Here is a 27,634-nt window from a genome sequence, read left to right on the forward strand (position 1 = left end):
TTTCAAACTGAAATATCCTTAAATGTCTACTACTGTTGAATATTGGACAAATAGATTAGTAGCAGCGGGAGTGGGGCATTGATATATGTCTTTTGCAGAGGTTCCAATGCTCCATCTGCCACCTTGCCAATTTTGACCGGTTCCTACAGATGTCACTGTAACAGTCATAAATATCCAAAGAAAATAGGGGTGTGCAGCTGTTGGGATCAGAAGCAGGATTCAGTGTGGATACAGTTTGCTGTACTTGTCAGTGGCTCTTTAAAAAGCGATATTTTTTCCTGGGCTTGCATGGTTGCCACCTAGGAAAAATGCCTTAGAAATATACATAAGGGAGCATTAAGTACACTGCAACAATGTTCCCATGTTGATTCAAGACATTTTTCCCACTTCGTATTTTAGTAGCTTCCATTAAACAGAAACATAAATAAATACTTATTTCTGAAAATATCCCCATAAACCGTGTGTTGTTAAAAGCCATTCTCAACACGAATGTCAATATTGTTTCTAAGGATTTATTACAACACAGGAATCATCTACACAATTCTATGTAGAAATAGTTTTATGAATCACTTGCAGAATATGAAAGGTTAGTGTCCCTAAAATTCTTTGAGATATTTTTATTTTTTTACTCCTCATTTACTTTTAGCCCTGTATTAAACTCAGACATGTTTAGAATTGATCTAAAGTTACAGATTAATATCAAAAGCCTTTTTAATATGTTGATTCTGCAGATAACTTAAAAAATTGTTAGTTTAAGTATACTAGTACCATTGAAGAATTCATTCTCACAATTAACATTGTATTTAAACTCACTCTAACATCTCTGGGAAAAATGGAAATATTTCTGTGAAGTGATGGCTTTCCAGTAAGGAACAAGGAGATTTCACAATAAGTAATTTGAAATTAATGTTGTTTTACAAATTTAAAACTTTTATTTATTATCTTATTAATTATTTATTGATTATAATATTAATCTCTGCCTTGCAGACTGTCATTTTGGAGTTCTAAAAAGACGGCTGATTTTTAAAACACTGACCTAGTTTCCAAACCTTTCCATATGCACAGCAAATTCATTTAATGTATGACTCCTAACTTAATTCTTATTTACAAATGCACTGATAAACATTTAGCACATTTTAAAAACATGTTCTTGTACTATTGTCCATCAAACAATACTGCTTTGGAATTATATTTCATTTTTACTTCGAAGATGAGATGGGATAACATGCAGTGCAATGCTGTGCATATCTACATTAGTACAGTTTACTTATAGAAAAATCAGAATAGGAAACTGAAGAAATTAATATTTTAGATTAGAATTTGCTTAAATAAGCAAATGTCTTTCTGAAGTTATCTGTCAAGATTCATGATTGATCTTGTTCAAAAAATTAACAACAATATTTTTTTTTTAAATCTTTCAGTAACATATCAAAGAGGAGGAGAAGCTGTAAGCAGTGGAGGCAGGTAATAATGTTTGATGTTAATTTTCAGCATAAAATGCAGCAAAATTACCTACAGCATTTCAAATGTAATTTGCACACAGGCAAACATGCATCACCGAAATTAAACAGCAGAGGGAGCACTTTAACTTCAAACTGTAAAGTTTGCTACTAAGAGAAAGTGAAATAACAAAAAAAAACCAAGACTGAGATTTTTAAAAATATTACACATTTAATAATGCTGTTTAATCAAAATGTTTTACATTTTAAACTTTTCTCTTATAAGACAAACTTCTATGTTTCAATAAACTAAAACAGGAAAAATCTATCATGATTGCTGGTCACAGAATAAATGAGAAATGAATGAAATTCCACTTGTCTTAAGGTGTTTAATCAATGTATTTTAACAAATAAATACCATTAACATTTCACTGAAGGGTTATTCATAAATTAATTATATTGTGAAAGAAGAAAAAAGTTCTTGATATTGTATTAAATCACTGGTATACATTTTATCTGTCTAGAAACATGATTTTAAAAAAAGATGGCATGTTTACATTTGTTTAGGAATGTGTGAGGTTCTGATTACATTTGGAAACATATATACTTCATAATCAGGAATGTGTAAATCCTTTAAAGTGGTATAGGGCACCTTTCCAAACTGCTTGTTATATTGAAGTAGCAACATTTCTTATGACTTATAATTTTGAGACCATTTCATAATCTTAAATGATACTAATGTTTTTATGACTGATTATGCAACCGTATTTTATAAGCAATATGATCACTTGTAGTAACTATTTTGTTTTTTTAATTTTATTTTCACTTTGCACAATAGTCAATGACAAAAATGAAACACTTGCTAGATTCTGACATATAAATGCAGCAGAATAACCTGGGAATTGACAGTTGCTAATGTGTGAAGTCATAGTACCTATTATAAAATTATCTGCAGCACATAAGATGTAATTCTTCATATTCTTCATATCAGTAGTCTTGAGAGAGGTAGAGGTGGAGGTGCATGTCCTACTTTGAGTTTATATTTCAGCAAATGCCTGAGCAATATTAATTTCTAAAAAAGGGCAAGGAAATTACCAGCCAGTGCTAGTCACATGAACAAACAAGATTTTTCAAAAAGGGTAGAATGACATAATATGGGAAATGAAGAAACAGTAACTTTTATTTGAAGTTGTCTGTACATGTGTGGGATCTAGATTGCATGCTCCTCCTCCTCTCCACCCAGTCTGTGGAAAGTTGTCTTCCATAAAACCAGTCCCTGGTGCCAAAAAAGGCTGGGGACCAACTCACACCAAGATTTCTTATTACTAATATATAAAAATGCATAAACATCAAGTTTTTTTGTCTGGATTTTCTTGGCTTCATGAATAGCCACTATAAGAATGGAATCTTACTCATAATATGCAGGTTTGTTCCCCAAAAGCAAGACAGTTTCTCCTGGGTATCACAATATTTTTTATTTTTAAAATAATATTCTAGGTAATCTAGCCTTTTCTATAGAGTAGAGTTTGTAATGTGCTTGATACAAAGATTAATCATACTCATGTCCTGAGCCACCCAGAATATTTCAAACCCGGATAAAATAGAAAAGAATGAATTAAGTGTTGAAGAGTTCATTGCAAAAAGTTTAAAAAATAATATTTCTTCATCTCAGCTATAGAATTACTACTCGCTGAATATCTATATAGTTTCACATTTCTGCAGTATTTTATCAGAAATGTATAGTGAGCATTTTTTGAAATATGTAATGAAGGAACTCAAAAATGATTTTCAAAATAGATATCAAGAAACAAGGCACCTCTCATAGCAAGTCCATGAACCACTTTACTGCATTCTGATTTCTAGACTAGAGTAATCATGAGGATTGTGGGGAGGGAGGGCTCTTAAGAATAGTCAATGTGATCTTTTAAATTTAGTTATTTCCTTTTTTCAAAAATGTAACAACAGATACTTTAATTGTCTTTTTTAAGGCCAGGTCTTTTAAACATCAATGAACCTACTGCTCAGCCCTGGCTTGCAGATACATGGCCTAATACTGGGAATAATCATAATGATTGTTCTATTAACTGTTGTACATCAGGCAATGGAAACAGTGACAGCAACCTTACTACTTATTCTCGACCAGGTATTTATTATTTATCATCATCATTATTATAACAGTTCCAATAGTCAATCAATAGTCCTATTGATACTTATATGCAGCCACATGTAGTACATAGATTTGAAACACATAACAAGATACTTTATTCTTCCCTAAATATAGAATTTTAAGGCATTTACAATTCTTCAAAACACAATGATGTGCTATAGTTCTTTCTTACATACAGATATTTCTCATTCAGAAACAAGATCAAGGTCCAAATTTAATACCAAAGCGTCAGTGCTGCTATGAAGAATTTTGGGGACGGAAGATATTCCTATCATGTGTCTTCTCTGTCATTGTGTCTGTTCTGTGGAACAGCATTCTCCTGGAGATGCAATTGACCTAATCTGTTGCTCCATCTCAAAAGATTTAAGGCCTGGTTGTGCTCACACAAATTTGGGCTAAAAGCTTGAACAAGCCTTGTTAGTTGGTTTTTAGTTCTTGTTTCAATTATTAAAAGTAACCTTTTTTTTCAACCCAAGGCATTTAGTATATTGACTTTTTTGTATATTGTTTATAAAACATGTTTGTTCCTTTGGTTTTTATTTTTTTGTATGCCACTTAACATCACTATGGTAAGATGGACAACTATAAAAATTTTATGTTGAGATAAATCAAGGAATAAAGAAAGATCTGTTTCTGAAAGGAATAGGTGAAATAAAATAACCAAGGATCTGGAGGAACTTTTGTTAAGAGAGGCATACAGTTATGGAGCCGTGGAACAGAAGCTTCTCCTTATGACAGCTTAGACATTAATTTTCCTTTATTCAGTGTTTCCTTTGTTAGAAATGTATTTTGTTTTACATAGAAAAATCATGTACACATGTTAAAATTCCTACTGTAACTGAATATATTTTCGACTTTTTACTTCCTAATATGAATAGCTGACTGTATAGCAAATTACAACAATCAGCTGGAGAATAAGCAAACAAACTTGATGTTGCCTGAATCAACAGTTTATGGTGATGTGGATCTGAGCAATAAAATCAATGAGATGAAAACGTTCAATAGCCCAAATCTGAAAGATGGAAGATTTGTCAACCAACCAGGACAGCCTACTCCATATGCCACTACTCAACTTATCCAATCAAACATAAGCAATAATGTAAACAGTAATAGTGCTGATTCAAATGAAAAGCATTGGAAGCCATCTACACAACAGAAACAAGAAGTTGCACCAATTCAATTCAACATAATGGAACAAAACAAATTAAACAAAGGTAAATTGTTTGTAGTATTTTCCTACCTTGTGTTTTAAACCTTAATTTTAATCAATTTTGAAACTCTTTAAACAAAAAGGACAATTTGTATACTACTACATTCATAGTGATTTAAACCATTTCCAAACTGATGACTTGTTATGAAAACATCAATCACATATGGATGAACAAATCACTTTCTAGATATAAAACCTATTAATTTGTAATTTGTCAGCCTGGTAATTAGTGCAATATTCTCCAAAAACTCAGTTTATTCTAATAAATAAGACAATTAAATAAATATTTATGTGGCTTTTAGCTTAAATTCAAACAATCTAATTTTTATCCAATAATTTTTGAAAAATATAGACATTAACTTTAATTTTCCTTAATTTGATAGTAGATGCATGAACAGCTATTTGAAAGAAATATAATGTTATTTTATTAAATTACAGATTACCGTGTAAATGATAATGTTACAACTATTCCATATAATCAGACCTATGATCAGAATACAGGAGGGTCCTACAACAGTTCAGACAGAGGAAGCAGTACATCAGGTAAGTATTCAAATGTGCAGAGCATTTTGTAAAATAAATATTCTGTGATGCATTATAATATGGTTGACATATTTGGAGAACTCATTCTCTATTCTGTACATATTTTATTTTATTTATATGTATTTATTTGTTTGTATCCTGCCTTTATTAATTTTTACAAATAACTCAAGGCAGCAAACATATCCAGTACACCTTCCTCCTCCTATTTTCCCCACAACAATAACCTTGTAATATGGATTAAGCTAAGAGACAGTGAGTGGCCCAAGGTCATCCAGCTAGCTTAGATAATATAGATATATAAAGCATATTTGAGTCAGTGTTTACTTTTGTCTTTGCAAACTTCTTAGAAAGATTTCAGAAGTGGTTTGCTATTGGCTTATTCTAGGCTTGCAAATCACTGACTGATAACAATTTTCTGGTTTCTAGCACAGCACCTTAACCAACCAGCTTCAGATCATGCAATTTAGACAAGGCAGAGTGTGAATATTATTAAAAACATACATAATGTGTACACATTTCTTTTCCAAACAAGTGTGTTGCTCAGAATCCAGCAACTTTTAGATATAGTTGCATTGGGACTTTTCAACGCAATATTTCAATGCACTATGCCTCATCTACTTATTTATTTGGTTTTTTTTGTTTGTTTATTTTTTTTTTGAAAACATTGCAAAAGATTTTATGGATTAAGGTAATTGATTGCTATTCCCCCTTCCCATTCCTTTTTTATTAAATTTCTTTTAAATAAACCTAAAATCAATCACTCTCTTATTATCCTCTTTTTAAGTCCTTTGAGTTGAAAAGGCAAGGAAAACATATCAAATAATCTTTATAAAATGATTTAAACGGTCACATTTTTTCATATGGCTTTATTAAAATTTTAATAAAGTTAAAGCTAAAAACTAACAGAAAAAATATTTAAAATAAAAACAAGAAAGAAGAAACTAAAAATGATAAAGCCAAAAGTGTAGAACAAAAGAAAGAAAATATAAAGAGAGAGCTTCTGCTTTTCTTACAGCAATTATAAGTATAAATTTACTTTTACTCTATGGCTCAGCATAGCTTTCATTTTTTTTCTGTATATTTTTTTCTAATCATCAAATCCATATTTCATAAGTTCATCTTTTTCTGTTTCATACAAAAAGTCTATAAGAGGTTTCCAGTCAGCAATAAATTAGTATCTTTTCTCTGGTACAAAATGTCAATTTCACCATCTCAGTAAGTTCCATCATCTTCGCCATCAATTCCTCCATTGTGTATAATGTTCAGTCTTTCCATCTGTCTGCATATAATAATACTGATGCACTTAATATGTATACAAACAAAGTTCTGAGTTCATTCTAACTGTGGTTCCTAACAATGGAGGATTTGTACTTTAAGACTTGTAAGATCAATGTCAACCTTACCAGAGAGACCAGACAGGAAATATGACCAAATATAATTGTAAGGCTACATCAACAATAGAATACTACAAGTCTGAAAGTACAAGTGCAAATATCCACTGTCTCCTTTACAGCTTAATAAACCAGGGACTGTCCCTTCTGAGATTCTTGTTCTGCTTACTGTCCAACTATTGGCTATGCCTCAGTGGTGGGATTCAATTTTTTTTACTACTGGTTCTGTGGACGTGGCTTGGGGAGTGTGGTAGGGGAAGGATACTGTAAAATCTCCAGTCAGAGGTGGTATTTGCCAGTTTGCCGAACAACTCAAAATTTCCACTACCAGTTCTCCAAAACTGGTCAGAACCTGCTGAATACCATCTCTGCTATGCCTTCTCTAATCTGGCCATTCCCTGGGCATCATTTTTTCACCTTGTCTGTCAAGGTCTTTTCCACATACCATTACAGTGCCAAAAGAAAAGCCTATAGTTTAAAATGTATATTAATCTTTGAAATATTTTGAATTAGTGTATATATTTGAATCCAAAATTTTCTGGATTTTTTACACCTCTACCCAGTTTGATAAAATGTCTATTGTTTACATTTCCAACAGTCATAAATTCTTCATAATTCAAGCAACTCTAGAAATGTATAAGTTAACAATGCATCTGTCAAATGTCAGTTTTTATTACATCTCATGTCAAATTCCTATTCTAAATTTAACAATGCCCAAACAATTGGTCTTTATAATATGATATTTATAATAATAAACAATACCATTGTCATTGACAAAAATCACCATCACTCAATTACAAAAGGCAGCTTTGCTCAGAACAGCTTACATCTTGCAACGATACTTTTATCATCAAACATCCACATCTACCAAGTCCTTGGGAAGGACTCAATAGGTGGACAAAAAGGTCAACTCAGAAAAGATTTATAAGTGCTGTGATACATTTCTTCACAGGGAGCCAAGGGCATAAAAAGGGTGCTAAAACTCCAAAGACAACTAAACAAGCTGGAATGAATTGGGCAGAAGTACTTCCACCACCTCCTGTTCATCCACCTCCCCATAATGATAGTGAAGATTACAACCTCTCTATGAATGAAAGGTACAATAAAATGATTTTGTAAGTCATTTTAATTCACTTTATTCATTCAGTAAAATATAAGAATTAATCAGTTTATAATTACAAAGGAAGAGATTAAGAAGTAATAACTGAAGAGAAATATATCTGATCCATTGTGTTTTTATATTGTTACATTGTTTCATAGCTATGATCATGAAATTCCTTGCCCACTACCACCAACAAGAATGTATATACGGCAGGATGAGCTGGAAGAAGAAGATGACGAACGGGGTCCTACACCACCAATTCGAGGAGCAGCTTCATCTCCAGCAGCAGTGTCCTATAGCCACCAGTCTACTGCTACACTAACTCCTTCTCCTCAAGAAGAATTGCAGCCTATGCTGCAAGATTGTCAGGAAGAAATAGCCCATTTGCAACACCCACCAGACCGACGGTATGTTAATTAAAAAAGTAACTTTTTATATTTTATGCTAATGTATTTTGTTAGAAGATATTATCTATATGTCGTTAAGGTACTCTTGAAAGGAATTATTCATGAAGACTATAATACTTCATCTTTTCAAGGTCACATAGTAAGCACAGATGCATAATTTGGCCATCAGTGTATTAAGTGTCAAATTAATATGTCTACAGCATTATTACAAAAGCGTGCTTCTTTACAGGCACAAAAGCTATTCTTATCACACCATATTTTAAAACTCACAGCATTTTAAAAGTATAGAACAGTTAGAATGATTAGCAGATTATAGAAATAGAAAGTATGATGAATTAATTGAATAACTGTTTATCATTGTTCTTTCTGCCATATAAGAGCTTAAAGGGTATTGGAGAAACTGTTATTATATCCAGTACAACTTTACACAAAATATTTCATTATGGAATCCATTGTCATAATAGTCATAACAGTCTCAAGATTAGATTACTTTAACAAAAATATACGATAGTACAGATTTATCGATGGTCAGTGAACCTATGTCTATTAACTGAGCTAATCTTAAATAACTTTTGTATTTCAAATTATATGTAAGTGATAGTAAATGTTGACAGTGCAATATTTGTCTTGCATTTCATTTCATTTCTTTGATTGAGTTGATATGAGTTTCCTGATAGGTTTGAGATTTTTTTTCATACTTCTTTTTATTTTGCAACATCGTTTTCACTTTTATAGTTTTGAGTTTTTTTTAAAAAATGTTGCAGGTTTACATCCTTCCAAAGCATATACAATAAAATGTTCAATAAATTATAACATAAAATATAAACCTTGACCTTCCATATCATAATTTTCAGACCTAATAATTTTTTAAACTATGGTGAATCAATTCATATTGGTCAATACTATATGAGAAAAGTAGACCTGTGGATGACATATCACTGTATAACTGAATCTTTGACTGTGCTCATACTGTTCTTTTTAGGGGACAAAAAACAAAGAGATGGGAAATGAGCAAAAACTCACTGAAGAAAAATAACAGATGAAGTAGCAGTTTAGGAATGATTATTGGTTAAAATTAGCCAGTCCTTCAGCAGCATGTCTATATTTCCCCATATCCAAAGCTCTGTTCTCTCATACATTTGTGTATATGCATATATACATATATCTTATTTCATGTTTATTTTAATTTGGATTTTAAAATGGATTGAGTATTCTGAGTTTCTGAAAAATTCTAAGTAAAAAAATAAAAAATAAACTGCAAAGACATGAAACTCTGGAAATAAAGCACTTGACAGCTCAAACAGAAGGCATGATTTATAGTCTACAACTGCATACAAGGGCTGAAATATTTTTTTCTCTGAAGAGTTTCAGAAGAAAATATGTTTATCTAGATAGGTTTTTAAATGAAGTCAGCTTATTCTGGATGTTAATCAGAATCATTATGTGATTTTTTCCCCTAACTGCAAATCATTCCTACAGATTTTTTTGAATCAGTTTCCAAATTATCTTCAAGACCACTTTAAAATTTAGAGAGTATCTAATCTTTCCCATCTCATTACTAATATAAAGGAAGGATGCAGAAAATTCTGGCATTTCCCCCTGTCAGTATTAAAAGCAGCGTTTCGTAATTTTTCTGAGTTTTTGGCCATTCAAATGTGTACCACAAACAATTTGGTCTTATAAACTGTTTTATTTAAACTCTGTAAAGATAAACATATTCAAGTATAACTGATTTTTTAAAAGAATGCTATAAATTATCAAGCTTCGTGTATTATTTTTCTGTCTACTGAATGACTACAACATCATAATTGTAAAGTACTTATTTGATAAACCAAATTCAGAATTTGTAAGTACTTGTCATCTATATTTGTTTCAAATATAACTATCTGAAGGAAAATTCTTCATTTCACTTTAGTAACCAATAACTTTGAATTACAAACCAGTACAAAACTATATTATGTAATGAATACAAGTATTAAAAATGCTATTAACATTAAAATTAATTTTTTTAACTATTCGCTCACAGGCGTCAACCTGTGAGCCCACCTCCACCTCCCAGGCCTATTTCACCACCACATACTTATGGTTACATTTCGGGACCTCTTGTATCTGACATGGATACTGATGCACCAGAAGAAGAAGATGAAGCAGACGTAGAAATAGTAAAGATGCAAAACAAAAGGCTTGTTTTGCGTGGCCTTGAACAGACACCTGCTTCAAGTGTGGGAGATCTGGAGAGTTCTGTGACAGGTTCCATGATCAACGGATGGGGTTCAGCCTCAGAAGATGATAACATTTCAAGTGGACGATCTAGTGTTAGTTCATCAGATGGATCCTTTTTTACAGATGCAGATTTTGCACAAGCTGTTGCAGCAGCAGCGGAATATGCTGGTCTTAAAGTAGCAAAACGTCAGATGCAAGATTCTGTGGCAGGTGAAATTTCTTGTTGTCTTTCTCTATATTGCCTTCTAAAAATTATGAATTATGAAGTTGTTTCTGTTTTATGTGCATCCTGTGAAAAAGATGCCTATCAAGAATAATAGTTTGTTTGAATGTAAAACTAAATCCTTTCTGTCATATATATTGGTCTACCTTATCTTAGAAAAATGGAAAGTTGCTAATATATCTCTATACAGCTGTTTGTAATTTTGTTAAGTAGTGGTCCAAAAAAGAAGAATCATAATTATACAAAAATCAATATTAAGATAAGCCTTCCAGAGTTGCCAATATTTTCCATATTCTAGAAGGCCATGTGAGTAGATGGTATCTTTGTTCAGGAGATAAGCCCTTCCTAAAGAAAGTATCCATTACCATGTCCCTTTTTTCACAAGTGTAAGACACCTTTAATAGGTATTCTCTTGTTTGGCAGGCATACACTTTGGGAAAGGTCCTAAGGTGGGGCTTTAAAAATAATAATAAACAGTTTGAATTGCATCCAGAAAAAAACTAGCAACAAATTCAGTTCCCACAAGAGTAGATGACATCATGACTATCATGGACCACTGGATTTTGTATCAAATAGAATTGCTGAATGTCTTCAGGGGCAATCTGATATATTACTACTGATAATAGCGCTGCTCTGGAAACCTGGAAAATAAAGCTTGCTACTCAAAAGAACCAAATCTAGATGCATCTTGCCTGGGGGAAAAAAATCCTAATTAATATTCTGCAGCAGTGAATCAGTCTTTATATTAATAATATGAAATTTTATCCAATAATTAGCAATCACCCCAAAGCCAGAACTCTGGGCAGCTTACATTTACAATGCGAAGTTATATACTTTTGTTTTTATGTATAGTTCATTAATTATTGTGTTTTCAGAAACACAATAGAAGGCAATTGTCTGATTTTTTGGGGAAAAATACATTAAAATGCTGTTCTTTTCTAGGCCATAGACATTATCATGCCTCACACTGCCCTAGACCTACTAGTCCTGTCTCCACTGACAGCAACATGAGTGCTGCTATAATTCAGAGGGTTCGGCCTACCAAAAAGCAAAAGCACCAGCAAGGACATCTGCGCAGAGAAGTCTACACAGATGGTAAACACTATTTTTAAACGAATGACTTTCCCAAGTCTTTATAATTATTTTCTAATGCTTATGCCAAATTAAAAGTATTTTAATTTGTTTCTCAAATCCATATTCATCCAACAATCATAAGCATCACTATTGTTATCAATTTGTTCTTATTGTTCCTAAAATATTGTATATATATTTGGACATTGATTTTCAGCTATCCCTGTATTTGAGATCAAATCCTGTAAATGGGTGCAACAGTTAGAAATTACGCATGTATAAGATTAAAATCTTCATTAAAATACATCCTTCATCATCTGATCTTTTTCCTGTCATAGAAAAAATTTAGCATTTAGATAGCATGCAGCAAAATTATTGGATTTTTTTTTATCCCTAACCATTGTATTTGTTCCATGTGGTTACTTTGTGCACCAAAAGGCAAAATCTAATCATCTCCTTTCATGCCTTCACACACAATATCGACTCCTGCTGAAAAGGTAATGCGTGTATTCTCTAGAGAATATAGGGGGATAATGCAAACATTGCGATGTTGTCTAGAGACAGCCTTTAATGAAAATGCCTCAGGAGGGCCAATTTTTATTAAACCACCTATTTCATAAAACAACCATGAATTTATGAAAGATGTTTTTCCAAAGAGCTGCCCATCTTGTCATGTTTTCTAAATTCACTAAAAGGGATGTAGCACAGGCATAATTTCTTCCCAACATATGCACGCACGCACGCAAAGAGAGAGAGAGAGAGAGAGAACTATCTCCCTCCTGGTTCTCATCAGCAACAATCTGATTTGGACTTTCATTACCAATCAGAAATATTTCAAAGAGGGGCATCATTTTCATTATAATATCAAAGCCTAATATTATGGATACTTATCTAGGGTTACACGAAAGGGGTTTCCAGCCACTTCTCCCTGTGATTCCTGCCACTTGACAAAAAAATGTAATATAAAGCTCACAGCATGATGAGCAAAAGTAATTTTGCAATGAGTGGTTGTCTTTGTTAGTCTCTGTACTTCATTCTAAGTATTTGCTCTCACTAACGTGTCTGATATTAGGCTACATTAAACACAGGCATGATCCCATGCACCTGTTCATTTGGCTTTTACCCAGACTCCTTTTGTCATTGAAACGGAATGTCCAAATTTAGCTTATACCAAGAAATTACTCTAGCAGTTTTCTGCATGTTTTTGTTTATCAGTTTTTGTTTTTCTCTTTAAGTGAAATAAATCACAAAATTGTACCAGGAAGATTACATTTATGGAAGTCCTGTAATGATGTTTTGCAGGAATTTATAGATATTTTAACTGATTTTATTAGTTTTACATGAGTGCTTCAGTGTGAGAAATGAACTAAGCATAACACCTTGACATGAAAACATATCTGCTGGGAGAATGCTGGATAAGAAATATTTTCAAAAACATCATAAAATTATTTTTATCTAATAAAAATAAACGGTGAAAAGATTCATCTAGTGCCACTATTTTTAAACTACTGCATACTTCTTTTTTAGAGAACTGCATACTTCTGTGAAGTACTTGAACCTAACCTCTAATATATATGCTGCATCATCAATAGGGACCATTTACTTATTGAGTACTTTATGTAATGGGGAATGAATGTGCTTGTGCTGTAATGAAGTCTAGAACATGATAAACAAGAGTAAAATGTTATTCTTAGATTTTCCATCTTAACTGCAAATCTTTTGAAATTCAGATCAGTTCTATTATCAAATACATGCTGAAAATCAAGCATGCATATAATACATTATAACAGGGCTCGCCAACCTTTTGGACCTCAGGGACCAACAAACTCATAATTTTAAATCCCACAGACCATTAATACGAATCCAGCATGCTTCTTGCTGAAGCACCTGAACTCCCACTGGCAGGATGGGGTCCTTCAGGTACTTAGCTGCGCTGTCTGTTTCTGCAACTTTAAATACACAATGACTCATTTGGACCCATTTCCCACAGAAAACAAAACACCGGGATCTCTCATCCCTCTCCCTCTCCCCCCGCTCTCTTTCTCTCTGTCTCTCTCATATCTCTCCCTTTCCCTTCTTTCTCTTTCTCTCTCTTTCTCTCCCCTCTCTCTATCTATCTCCCCCCCCCCGTCCCCAGGGGTGGGGGTAAAGGAACCTCTGAACTGGTGCTAGCTGGTGAGAATCTGATTTCCAGAGGCCGACGAGCCACGTGCTCAAGACCAGATGGCTGGCAGGGATGTGGGGCAACAGGGGTGATACCGGTGGTGGATGGACTAATACACACAGGAGATCGCGGCATCAGAACCTTTCCTGGGTGTTCCCTGGCTGGGGTGGGGGTAGGGGGAAAGGAACCTCTGAACTGGTTTTACCTCCTGCCTCTGCCCATCGAGGAGGTCGAGCAGCTGCCAGTAATGCCCTCAGGTGAAAATGTTGCAAGGGGGAGGCTCCCCTCAGGAGCCACAAAGTACTCACCGCTCCTCTGGCACCTGCCAAACTTCCTTATTCCCACTAAGCATGTGAGCATTTCTGGCGAGGAGGAAGAGAAACACGGTGGGAGGAGGCTTGGCAGCTGCCAGAGGGGCAGCAAACGCTTTGAAGCTCCTGAAGGGAGGGCTCGAGCCTCCCCCACAACATCTTCACCTGAGGGCATTGCTGGCAGCCACTTCCTGTGGCTCAGGAGGTCCGCGTTCTTCCTGCTGCTGCTCGGCCTCCTCAGTGCGCAGAGGCAGGAGGCAGCAGCCACAACATGGGTTTGCTAGGGAGATTGAAAGATTGCTCCACCTCCCCACCAGCCATCTGGTCTTCAGCATGTGGCTCGTCGGCCTCTGGACATCAGATTCCCACCATCCAGCACCAGTTCAGAGGTTCCTTTACCTCCACCCCCTCGCAGGCCAAGGAACACCCGGGAACAGCTCCAATGCCACAATCTCCCACGTGCTACCCTCCCTCCCCGTACACATCAGTCCATCTGCTGCCGGTATCACCCCTGTTGCAGATATGGATGTGCTGTGGCCCACCAAAATTTTCTCATGAACCACCAGTGGGCCATGGCCCACCGGTTGGCGACCACTGCATTATACAACATAGTGCTGTTGTAAAAATAGTTCTGTTGGATCAGATCAAGACGAATCTAGCATTCCATTTTTCTTTGTGAACACCAGTTTTCCTAGAAAAGACATTAGACAAGATAACTAGCTCACAATTTCCCATCTTTCTCCTTAGTCCCTTTCTAAAAATGTGAGTCATGCTGTTTACTGTCCTTTTCTCTGGCATTAATCCTGACTTGAGAGACTAATGTGGTGCTCACCCCAAAGGATCCACTGATGACCAGGTCTCTGACCCAAACATATTGACCTACCTTGTAGGATTTGTTATGGTTTAATTAAGATAATATTCCTCTCTAGCCAGAGGTGATGAATCAGGAAACTGCATCTGGTTCTGAGTTCTGCCACTGGATTAGGATTGTTTGCCTCTCTTACAGTAGCAAGAATGCAGTCCACAACCCAGAATGCTACAGAAATTATTTCTCTCCAAAACACACTGTCTCTCCCTCTCCCTTTCAGTCTTTTTTCCCATCTTTTTAGTACCCCCCCCTCCAGGGGCTGCCTCTTTCTTTTTCTACTCTGAGCTGCTGGAACCTGTAGTTCTGCTCTCCTGCACTTTGGTTCCAATTTTCTCCCCTTGAGACTACTACTCACTCCAAGTCATCTCCTACCCCTGTTAGATTTCGAGGGATAAGGTTCAGGGAGCACTCACTAACTAATATCAAAGATCGTCTGCTTGCAGTCAATCACAGAAGTTATTATCCAAATGGCAGAGCCGGAACATCTCCAAGAGTAGAGAAACACAGCAGCAGCTATAAGTCTTTGTGTAATTTGCAACATGAAAATGCTGCTGATAAATCAAGGCTCTGCTAACTATTTATTATTTTGGAAGAAGGTCACCCATTTCACATTTGAAATGAATAAGGATTTTCAAACTGATGTCATCAGAATCCCTTGTTTGTTTTTGTTATAGCAATTTACTTTCTATAATCATAAAATCATAAGATATAAGGGATCTTGGAGATCATCTAACTCAACCTTCCAAAAGGGATATACTATTATAGTAGGTCCTGAGATATAGCCATCCAGGTTTTGTTGAAATATTTCTAATGAGGCCATTTCATTAACTCAAGAGGCACTCTGTTCTGTTGTTAAACAGTTCTTAACACCAAGAAACATTTTCTGATGTTCAATCAAAATTGAATGTGTACCAGGAAAAACAGTGGAAGGGAATCTTGGCAATACAGAGCTTTCCTGAGAGGAAGCCATACATTCCAGAGAGGAACCAAATTAAGAGACTATGGAGTTGTGAGTTGGAGGGGGGAGTGGGGAGGGGTAAAGAGGATAGCCACACCTTAGAATCTCTCAGCATATATCTAAAACAGTAGATTATATCTTTATCTTGGCAAAATTCTGTCCAATAAAGAATTGGACTTGATTGGATTGCACTCTGTTGTTTTTGGCCTGGACCTGGCAATAATTCTTTGTAATTTAAAGTCTTTGTTTCTTATCCTATCTTATAAATAACTCTTAAAACTAAGATAAGATAACTATTCCCTTGTTTTCTATTGACCTGTGGCTTTTCTGGTCTATTTTCTAGTTCAAATACTATATATCTAAATAAGTTCTATTTTTATTTTATTTTATCAAATGTTACATTGGCTTTATATCTTAGACCAGGCGTCCCCAGCCCGCTACCTATTTGGAACCGGGCTGCATGTGAGGGGAGCTCCACGTTGGCCCGTCACTCATGCAGCCCTCTCCCCCAGCAGACCACCCAGCTGCAAAAGTTGGGAACTGCTGTCCTAGACTCAATGGTGAGTGAATAAATTATATTTTTATTAAATATAGGTTCATTTTTTACATCTGAAATACAAGAGTACATTTGGTGTAACATGTTCTGACAGGATTGCAATGAATTCCTGGCTTTCACAGAGAAAAATGGAAGTTCAGAAAATAGCACATTCAGTTCAGTAAAAGAAAGATAAGCAGGAATTCAGAGTGTGCCAGGGATGGGTGAAAGGTTTCAAGAAGTGTTCTATTTTAGACAGTTATCAGTATAAGAGAATGCAGAACACAATGGCAAAGAATATCATATTCTGTGATATTCTTAGTCATAGAATATCAGCATTCTAGAGGTTTCCTGTCTTAGAAAAGAGAAAAGAAAAACAGAATATTTCTGGACTGAAGAAAAAAGGGGAAGGAGGACTAAATAATTACCATACACAGAGATTTTGTTCCTGAAGGTCAAGGTCAGATGGTTTCTTCAATATTTGGAAGAGAAAGACCATAGGAGTTGTTGTCAGTAATTGCTTTTCAGTAGTCTTTGGGTGGGTGTGCTCATTTTGTTACTTGGCTTGTTAAAATTGCAGTTGTTCAAGAATCAGGGACTCAAATCAGTTCAAAGGGTGAGTATTGTGCGTATCTTTTTGTCTGATTCTGGAATCAGCTAATCAGGTGAAGACAGCTGGCTCTTCCAGGATTCAAATGCAGCCAAGGATCCAAGACAATTGTTCCTCTAAAATCTAAGAAGCCATTGTACTAAGTTCAGCCTCTGACTGTATTATGCGCCCAGTCCATTGGAAGACCCTTAACAGATTTCAACTCAGATTTCCTGAGCTAAAATCCATTCCCTGCTGGTGGGTCTGGCCTCACTCAGCTAAAATCTTGCTTCAGAGGAGGTAAAAAGGTAATCCATACACCCACACACCCCAAAAGGCAAAAGATTAGTAAGTGAGTGAAGAAAAAAGTTTTCTAAAGTTCAATTATGGAAAGAAATAAAAAAGGAGATGAGATGAGTGGGGTTTTCCTTCTTTTATACATGTGTGCCTTGACATGCAAATATTACAAGTACTGATAGTCCTTTTGAGAAATAAAACAAAAAAGTAACAGAGTCAAATGAAAGAGATTGCAAAAGAAGCAAAACGTGGAAAAAAATGATCCAGGTGATTCTGTTAGGTTAAAGGCATTCCTTCTAGCCTGAATAAAAGATTTACTCAAAGCTTTATGGCTCTGAAAATATTTGCCAGGCTTCTTTTAATTAACAGCAACATTCTAAAGAATAGCAGGTAAATATGCCTATTGGTCTAACAAAGAAAAGTTGTAGGTTGAATTTATATTTCTGACAATACTTTGTTAAACAGGTATCTTTTTGCAACATTTGCCAATGTTTTACCAAAACATGGTAATAAATACCAATCAAGCTGAAGGATATACAGTTTTATTTCGTAAAAATCTTTTACCTATTATACTATTTCAGGGAATAAATGAAATAGTTTTTAGTGATGGTTTGTTGTGTCAAATGGAAAATCAGGCTACCTGAAATATTGAATCTAAACATTAGCTGAAACACAATAGCATGCAATACCTAGTATCCTAGGAAAGACTTTTTGAAACTCTACAAGACCAGTCCTGAGTAATGCAAAATAGTAAGCGAACTTTTAATATGGATGTGTTGGCCATTTATAGATGTGGTGATCAAATGTTTGATGCCAGTAGTAGAAAAACAAGAGTCTGTTTTAAAGCAGCTATTTCATATTTTATTTCATATTTTAAGGAGCTATTTACATTTCCTTGTTCAATTTACAACAGAATAGTTAGATTGATTTTCTTTCTCCAGAATTAATTTTCTCATGGTCCTTGTATCCCCTCCTGTATAATTTTGTTGAAAATTGCAGTTCTTTTTTTCTAAATGTACATATCGAAGATTTTCCCTGTAGGACATGCTATCAAACAGAACCGGTTAATTGTTTTTCTTAAACAAGCAGTAATATGCAGACATGAATAAATGAAATAGTTGAACGCAGCTAACCTTTTCCAGTTACCTCTGAGTTCCACATATTGGTTTGATGTCACTCTGTGATTTATTTTTTATTTCTCACCATGGAGGCCTCCATTTTCTTTTTTAATAACTAAGTGTGCCTGTTTGCTGCAGATGAAGCAGATTGATTCTGGATTTTCTCTGTGAGTTGAGCTGTTAAATAAATACCACAGGGGTGAAATAGTGTTGACCTCTGAAAAGTTTCTTTTTTATTTGAAGGATTCCTCTCAGCAAGGAATGATGTGTTGTAATGAATGTTTCTCTACCTTCTCTGCAGGTTTTGATAAAGCTTTCTATAAAGAGCATAACACTTTATGCCAATTGTTACTAGCATATACCAAATTATTATTATTATTATTATTATTATTATTATTATTATTATTATTATTATTATTATTATTATTGTTGTTATTGTTATTGTTGTTGTTGTTATTATTGTTATTATTATTATTATTATTATTATTATTATTATTATTATTATTATTATTATTATTATTATTATTATTAATTATTATTATTATGCTGAATTATGTTTCCCTTAAATTGAATCAGCATTTTATCATGTTTCTTCCTAACATATGGTTGGTTACATTCTACCATAAAAGAATAATTGTTATGTTACTGAATTTTGCAACTTTATTTTATAACTAAATTATATAGAACATGCAAGTGCTACCAGAGATTAGCCAACACATGAATGTTCTCATTGAGCCTTTATGTATTTGGAGCACACCAGTCATTAAAGTAAGAGAGAATAGCCTGTAAAGGACAGTGTCTTAGTTTACAGTAAGGAAGTCAGTATGAGGCAAGGCACTTTCATCACCAACTCAGCATGGCGCTCTTCTGAAGATTTAGGGTACAATGTTTTAATGGCTGTATAACTGAGTTACCCTTAAGTTGACAAATGTAGGTTGTTATCTCATTTCTGGCAAGCAACAGCTGAGGGAGACTAGTATTCAATTGTTACCACTTATTCTTAACAACAACAGAGCTAGCAGAGGTGATAGTATTCCAGCTCAGCTATTTTAAATCCTAAAAGATTATGTTATTGAAATGCTGCACACAATACACAACAAATTTGGAAAATTCAACAGTGACCACAGGGTTGGAAATGTCAGTTTAAATTCCAATCCCAAAGAATATTCAAACTACCATACAAATGTGCTCATTTCACATGCTAGAAGATTATGCTTAAAATCCTAGGCTTCAGCAGTATGTGAACTGAGAACTTACCAGATGTACAAGTTGAAGAAGCAGAGGAATTAGAAAGCAAATTGCCAATATTTGCGGGACTATGGAGAAAGGAAAGGAGTTCTAGACCAACATCTACTTCTGCTTCATTGACTATGCGAAAGCCTTTGATTGTCTGCTTTACAACAAACTATGGCAAGTTCTTAAATGGAATTGCCAGATCACCTGATTGATTAAAAATAGGGGAAATAGTACAAAACTATATATTGTCACCATGCTTAACTTGCATGCAGAGTACATCATGTGAAATGCGGGGCTGGATGAATACATGTTAGAGTTAAGATTGCCAACCTGTTATGCAGACAATACCATTCTAATGGCAAAAAATGAAGTAGAATTGAAGAGTTTTTAGATGAGGGTGAAAGAGGAAATTCCAAAGGTTGGCTTGCAACTCAACATTAAAAATCTAAGATCATAGCATTCAGTCCCATCACTTCCTGGCAAATAGAAGGGGAAGAAATGGAAGTAGTGACATTTTATTTTCTTTGCTCCAAGATCACTGCAGACTGCAGCCATAAAATTAAAAGACACTTGCTTCTTGGGAGGAAAGCTTTGGCAAACCAAGGCTACATATTAAAAAGCAGAGATATAGTATAGTGTACTGTATAGTCAAAGCTGTGATTTTCCAAGTAGAAATGTGAGAGTTGGGTCAAAAAAATGGCTGAATGCTGAAGAATTAATGCTTTTGAATTGTGATGTTAGAGAAAACTCTTGAGAGTTGCTTGGACTGCAAAGAGGTCAAATCAGACAATCCTAAAGAAATCAACTCTGATTGTTCTTTGGAAGGACAGATACTGAAGTTAAAACTCAAATACTTTGGCCATCTAATAAGAAGAGATAACCCATTAGAAAAGACCCTGATGATGGGAAGTATTGATGACAAAAAGAGAACAGGATGGCAGAGGGTGAAATGGTTTGATAATGTCATTGGCACAATGAAGATGAATTTGAGCAAACTCCAGGAGACAATGGAGGATGGGGAGTACAGCTTGCTATGGTTCATGGAATCACAAAGAGTCAGATACAACTTAGTGAATGAGCAACAAAAACCATAAATATTGAATTAATAACTGGATTTTATATACTTACCCTGTAATATACTTTGAATATGTTTATATTTTTGGGACAAGGGAATATTTGATAGACAACTGTATTCCTTGAAATACATTTCTCAATAAATGGCATCATTAACCTTAAAGCTTGATATCTAGTGAAGTCCTAAGGGTGTTTAGCTATAGAAATTGTTTAATTTTCAATGATTTAATTATTAAAATTCCATTATTGTTATTATTATGAGAGAATTACTTTGTTTAAAATATATGACATTCATAATCTGGAGCCGTAGTTTTACAATCCTACAGCAAATATTTGAATTGAACCTAGGTGAGGCATGCTTAATAAATGTGTTCAAGATTTCAAAATGTATGAAAACAATAAAAAGCACAGATTTAATTGTAAACTTAAATTTGTTATACTTATTGAACATTTTCCCTTTTCTCCCATTTGTAGATCTACCACCCCCACCAGTGCCACCTCCAGCTATAAAATCTCCTACTGCCCAGTCCAAATCTCAAGTGGATATCCGCCCTGTGATGTTGCCAAAGTTGTCCTCTATAGAACCAAGAACAGAAAGAGCAGTTGAAAGAAAAGGAATAGGCTATAAGGGAAAAGAAGGTTCTGATGGCTGTCAGCATTCTGATATGTGGACATGTTCAGGGGAGCGTAGAGAATCGCAGGAACAGCAAAGTGATAGTAAGCTAAGAGGAAACAAACCAGCAAGAAGAGATGGCACACCAGCAAAAACACATCCTCTCCCAGGTAATGCATTGATTTTATTTCCAATATTTATGAATGACTATGTTGCAAGTTAACACGGACACTAAAGCATATTTCACACTGACATAAAAATTTCAAAGGGGATTATGCATAGCACAGTATCTTAAATCTTTAAATTATATAATAGTAAAAAACAAAACAAATAGTACAAAACTCTATTCAACAGGAAAGAAATTAAACAATCAATAGATCCTAATTTTCTCCTATGCAGTGTTGTGTAGTTACTTCTAGGTTATCTCTATGACCCTATTTTCCCGACTTCATTAAAAGCAGTCATATTCCTAGAAGCAAAGAAAAAAGAAAAAAAAGCACTCAAGCAAATTCAGCCTTTGGTAACAGTGTGTTAAGATGACAAAATGAGAGTTATTTAGTCATTACACATAAGTGTGTAATGTAGACAACAAATATTGAACAAGGAAATCATTGGTAAGTCATATTGAGCTGCTCTGTTTTTCTAGAACAATCAGTAAAGTCTACAACAAAAATCTCTACCAGAGATTTATCCAGGCTACCTGTTTGATATCAGCTAACTTAAACATGAAAGAGTATACTAGAAACTGAGTAAATTACATGAATGAACATCAAAGCAAGAAGTATGTGACAATGGGTTAGGATAAGGAGAAGTCACTAGGAAGTTTTTTATACCTTTTGCTTTACAGTTTATATATTAATGGCAAAAAGCAAGTGGCAAAACTTGCTGCTGAAATTGAAAGCACTGTTAATGATTAATGTATTATCTTCTAAAACATGGCCGCCAATCTTTTGGACCTCAAGGACCACCAAACTCATAATTTTAAATCCCAGGGACCACTAATATGAATTTTGACTGACGGTGGCTTGCTGAAATTTGTGGAAGATAGATAGATAGATAGATAGATAGATAGATAGATAGATAGATAGATAGATAGATAGATAGATAGACAGACAGACAGACAGACAGACAGACAGACAGACAGACAGATAGATAGATCTGATCTAACCTGTCCCTCTCCCTCCACTCCCTCTCTCTCTCACACACAAAACAGACAGAGGCAGGGGTGGGATTCAAATTTCTTAACAACTGGTTTTGTGAGCATGGCTTAATTTGTTGGTGTGGCTTGGTGGTCATGTGACTGGTTGGGCATGGCTTGTATGTATATATTATAAATATTGATATAAATATTGATTTTTTTATTAAAAAAGAGCAACTTTTGCCCAAAATCAGGCAGAGCAGGCAGGCAGATTGAGTTGCTCACAGAATCACAGATTCATTCAGAGATCTATCTTTCTGCTGTTGGCTAGCTGAGTGTGTCACATAAAATTTGCTTGCAAGCAAATTCACAAAATTAACTCGCAACACACCATGTATGTAAATATTGAATTTTTTTTATTAAAAAAGAGCAACTTTTACCCAAAATCAGGCAAAGCAGGTAGGCAGATTGAGTTGCTTACACAATCACAGATTCACTTAGAGATCTGTGTTTCTGTCATTGGCTAGCTGAGTCTGCATTGCTTCAGTCCTAAGGAAGGTTCGGCTCTGCTTAAAAGCAGAGCGAAGATCTAAAGATTAGCTAGAAAACAAGAAATCCAACCATTTCCTGCTTTTTAGTTAATGTAAATCTCCTGGCACAGCAGAACAGCTGATGGTCAAAAAAAGGAAAAATAGCAACTTAGCAGGCAAGTTTGCAAGGTGAGGAGTGAGTGGGCAGGGAGGACGGGCCATGTGGGTGGCGCAGCCTTGTGTTCCCATGCAGCCTGGATTAATTGCTTTGGGGGGTGCTCTGGGGGTGACATTTCTCTGTGACCACCAAAAATTTTTCATTCTAAAACAGTTTTTAAAATACTAGGAAAAATCTTTGTACATTGATTAATGATTCATAGAATTTTTGAGTTGGAACTTCACAATGTATATCTTTCTTACACTATGTATTTATGTCAATAATAAATCTTCACTTCATAAAACTCATCCTAGGCAACATCTATCTAAACATGTATCGGAATCACTATATTTAAGATAAAATGACATTTCTGGAAATCCGAGAACTAAGTAAGATTTAGATTAACAACTATATATAGTAAAATATGAGGCAGCACATACTTTTTATTCAGTAAATATTCAGAGTTGAATATTTTCCATTCTCTAATACCAACGGCTGTTAGTAGCCGGTTATTGCAAATACTGAGATAAATGGGTTAGTGATTTCAGATTATAATCTATTCAGAGGCTTGTTTGTTTGTTTGTTTCCACATTTTTCAGCCACCCTCCCCTCATCTCTCTCAGAGAGTGACCAAAATATGATACCAAAATATTATTCACCAAATTTTATCTAAATCAGTTTTTATAAGTTTTGTAAGTAAGAAGACAGCTAAACTAATTAAGGGGAGCACTTACTACAACATAAGTACACCACTGAAAAACAGTACCCGCAGATGATTTATGGATGCCATAAACAGTTTGTTATAGTATTACTGTAGTGCATGATTTATTCTGATTAGTGGAGATGATCCTGTAAGTTCCTGAATGCCAAATCACATGGTGCTTCATAGCAATCAACCTCCAAAGTTTTACCAACTTGGAATGTGAACAGATAATTTTGCCCATTCAAGAGGACTTCAAAGTCTTTCAGAGTCTTTCTTTAAATCAATTTGACATGAACTCTTATCATTTAAAAATGTTTAGAAACAACACTTATGCTTGGTATGTGAGCATTTTATCTAAGGCATTACTAACATATGTGCATATCTTTTTAGAGGATATTTTGCCATACTGTAGACCAACATTTCCAACATCTAATAATACCAGAGATCCTAGTTCTTCAAGTTCCATGTCATCCAGAGGATCAGGAAGTAGACAAAAGGCAGAGCAAGCAAACTTAAGTCGAAAAAATATTGCAGAAATGCAGGTATTTGGAACTTATGATCAAGGAGAAGATGAAGATGAATTGCAGGTAATATGAATTTCAATAATTATTAGAAATATGAAAATCTTTGTGGTGACCTAAAAGTTTATCCTCAAAGCAGAGCATTCTTTAATTGATAGTTTACAGAATTTTAGAGTTGTAGTAGAAAAACTATAATTACAGTTCTACTGTAGCTTCATATTTATTTAATTCCCAGTAAATCTATAAAATGTTGGACTTCTTTACAGGTTTTGCTCTTTATTATCAATATATGATATACAGTCTGAAATGTATAATGGTGTATCATATAATAATAAAAAGCAAGACATCAAAGACCTTTGAAATTTAAATATTATATTAGAGCCATAATTATAATGAACTAATTGTTGTACTTCCTTATTAGAAGAATCATTAGAAAACAAAAATCTAATTACAGACTTATGACTACAATTGAGCCCAAAATTTCTATTGCTAAATGAGACATTTGTTAAGTGAATATTGCTCCATTGTGCGACCTTTCTTGCCATAGTTATTAAGTGAATTATTGCAGTCGTTAAGTTAGTAACATAGTTGTTAAATGAATTTGGCTTCCCCATTGATTTGCTTGTCACAAAAAATGATCACATGATTCCAGGACACTACAACACGTCATAAATATGAGTCAATTGCCAAGCATCTGAATTTTGATCACATGACCATGGAGAGGCCGCAATGATCATAAGTGTGAAAAATAGTCATAACTCATTTTTTTCAATGATTTGTAATTTTGAACAGACACTAAATGAACTGTTGTAAATCAAGGACTACCTGTATTTAAAAGAATTTTTAAAAACTTTATGTTTTGACTGCCTATTTTTTTATACGTACCATTTCTGAAATGGGTCATAACAATATTTGAGAAATATAATGCATAGTAATTTTTGTTATTGCTTTACAGGAGACCGAAAGCTGAAGAAGAGATGTACTGTAACACATTTCTGAAACTTAATCACAAAGATATCACTTAAGATGCCTCAAGTCTGATGATATTTGATGCCAGAAAGAATAATGTTCAGTGCAATCAGAATGAACACTTTTTCATGTTTTTTGTCTTATTGTCAGAATCTTTATTTTAAAGCTCTTTTAAAAATATAATTATTAATATCCCATGTTTATTTTAGGTAATGAAGAGGGTGTTTGATCTGTCCATGAGACCAATTAAGCTGCTTTTTTGTTTGGTGCTATGTTTTTGGACAAAAAAAGAAAGTGATTGTTTTCTTTCATTGGAAACAAAGCAGTACAATGTAGAGAAGTCACCAGTTGCATTTATAAACCCTTATAAAAGGGATAGTCAGCCTGATACTTTTCCAGACATTTTAGATTAAAGCTCCCATCAACCAATAGTTAAGAATTATGGGTAGTATTATCAAAATTCATGAGGGTACTAGGTTGTCACCACCTGGTATAAACTGCCACTGATAATCAATAAAATGTTGCAAATAATTACAACTAGGTAGAAGACAATGTTATTACACAGGCTGTATTTCTGTCTGTGGCATTGCTTTCCGCCAGTTAGATCTTTTTGTTATCAAAATACAAATTTATTCGATTTGGATTATGGTGGCATATTGTGTAAATACATAAACAGTTTTTGAATTCCTTTAGTAATTTAATTTGTCTAGAGCCTAACCCATTTAATCATTGCATTCTTTACTTCAAGTGTTCTTTGGGATAGGAAGAAAGCATGTCAGTGAGAACTTGGCAGTTGCATTATAATTTAAGTTTATCAGAAGAGTCAAGCAGTTGTTGGCCTCAATCAATGCTATTTAAAATATTTTTTTAAAGCAATGGACATTTTGAACTATCATTGAGAAAGATATCAACCTGACTGGCCCAATCTCAGACCTCTACTTTATAGTGTCAATTTACCTTAAATAAAAAAAGTGCCACTTAATGGTTGTTTGGTTCTTGGGATTTCTTTGGGGGAGGGTGTGTTTGATTTTTTTTAATGCACTGTTTATTTTTTTATTTTTTTTTTATTTTTTGGTTTTAAAAGCACAATCACTAAACTTTATTTGTAAAACATTGTAACTATTAATAGTTTTTGTCTTACTGTAAGATGCTAAGACTTTGTGTTCTTTTTTCATACTTTATTAATGTTCTGTGTTTGTATTGAAAATATTTGAATGCTTCAGAGATGGTAAAGGTAGCAAAGCTTAAGAATGGACCATAAGCAGAACATTGTATCATCTTAAGGATTTAAAATTCTTGAGTTTATGGTGGCTTATCTTGATATTGAATTTCCACAGAAACTGAAATAGAGCCATTAGTTCCTTTTGAAATTACAGGATGATATCCTCTGTAGATTTTTATTATCTTTTTTGTAATTATAAATATATTTTTTGTCATCGATGCTAATGGAAAACTGTGTATTTGTTTATGGACAATTTTCAGGCCTAGCCTCATCAGGAAAAAATAAAAAAATCATACTTTGGTATTTACTGAGGGCTAAAAAAAATTCATTTAGTCAATTTTTAAGAAAAAGTTACCATAAAAAGAGTACAGTACTGAGGGAACAACCCATGTGATTGTTTTTCATTATGTTGATGTAAAAAAACTTCCATATTTTAGCCATACTTTTGCATACCAAGGAATCAGTAATCATAAAAGTAATTTTTGTCACATTATTTATTAAAAACATTCTCAAATACATCATTTTCTTGTCAAGATCTGTTTTGTCCAGAACTTTCTTAAAAGCATTTTATATTATTGGATATAAAATCAAATGGTCATTTTCATTGTGAATCAAACAAAAAAAATGTAATGTTATAAACAACAAAACATTAGAATTATATGGTCAGAAATTTCATAAAAGCTAACTTTGCAATGATAAATCAGTTGGAGATGATTTATTCTGGATTCTCTACCCAAAGGGCCAATTTACTTATATTGGAAACTTACTGGATCTCTTAGTTCTAAGCCACCGAGAGATACGTTTTATTAGCAAGATAAGTTTTATTATTATTATTAAGTCCAAATGCAGCACTGA

The 27,634-nt window shown here is 34.2% G+C and overlaps 1 protein-coding gene across 5 annotated transcripts in view; it reads left to right on the forward strand.

Annotated features, from left to right (window-relative positions):
* The window catches only part of ROBO1 (roundabout guidance receptor 1), a 314,654-nt gene extending 287,357 nt beyond the window's left edge, over positions 1 to 27,297 (forward strand). For 3 of the 5 annotated variants that reach the window (XM_087966632.1, XM_026664097.2, XM_087966634.1), the window contains 11 exons: positions 1,422 to 1,464; positions 3,428 to 3,582; positions 4,485 to 4,820; positions 5,255 to 5,359; positions 7,703 to 7,847; positions 8,011 to 8,259; positions 10,286 to 10,692; positions 11,648 to 11,800; positions 21,401 to 21,709; positions 24,458 to 24,654; positions 25,544 to 27,297. In XM_087966632.1, the coding sequence (XP_087822758.1) occupies positions 1,422 to 1,464; positions 3,428 to 3,582; positions 4,485 to 4,820; positions 5,255 to 5,359; positions 7,703 to 7,847; positions 8,011 to 8,259; positions 10,286 to 10,692; positions 11,648 to 11,800; positions 21,401 to 21,709; positions 24,458 to 24,654; positions 25,544 to 25,558 (2,114 nt within the window). In that variant the 3' untranslated portion in view covers positions 25,559 to 27,297. The remainder of the gene's footprint in view (positions 1 to 1,421; positions 1,465 to 3,427; positions 3,583 to 4,484; positions 4,821 to 5,254; positions 5,360 to 7,702; positions 7,848 to 8,010; positions 8,260 to 10,285; positions 10,693 to 11,647; positions 11,801 to 21,400; positions 21,710 to 24,457; positions 24,655 to 25,543) is intronic. The other 2 variants (XM_087966635.1, XM_087966636.1) reach the window with 1 other exon arrangement.
* The last annotated feature ends 337 nt before the right edge of the window (positions 27,298 to 27,634 follow it).

Source organism: Notechis scutatus, chromosome 5, assembly GCF_049901735.1.
Source record: "Notechis scutatus isolate UNSWTSFEM ecotype Mainland chromosome 5, rNotScu1.2, whole genome shotgun sequence".
Lineage (NCBI taxonomy): Eukaryota > Metazoa > Chordata > Lepidosauria > Squamata > Elapidae > Notechis > Notechis scutatus.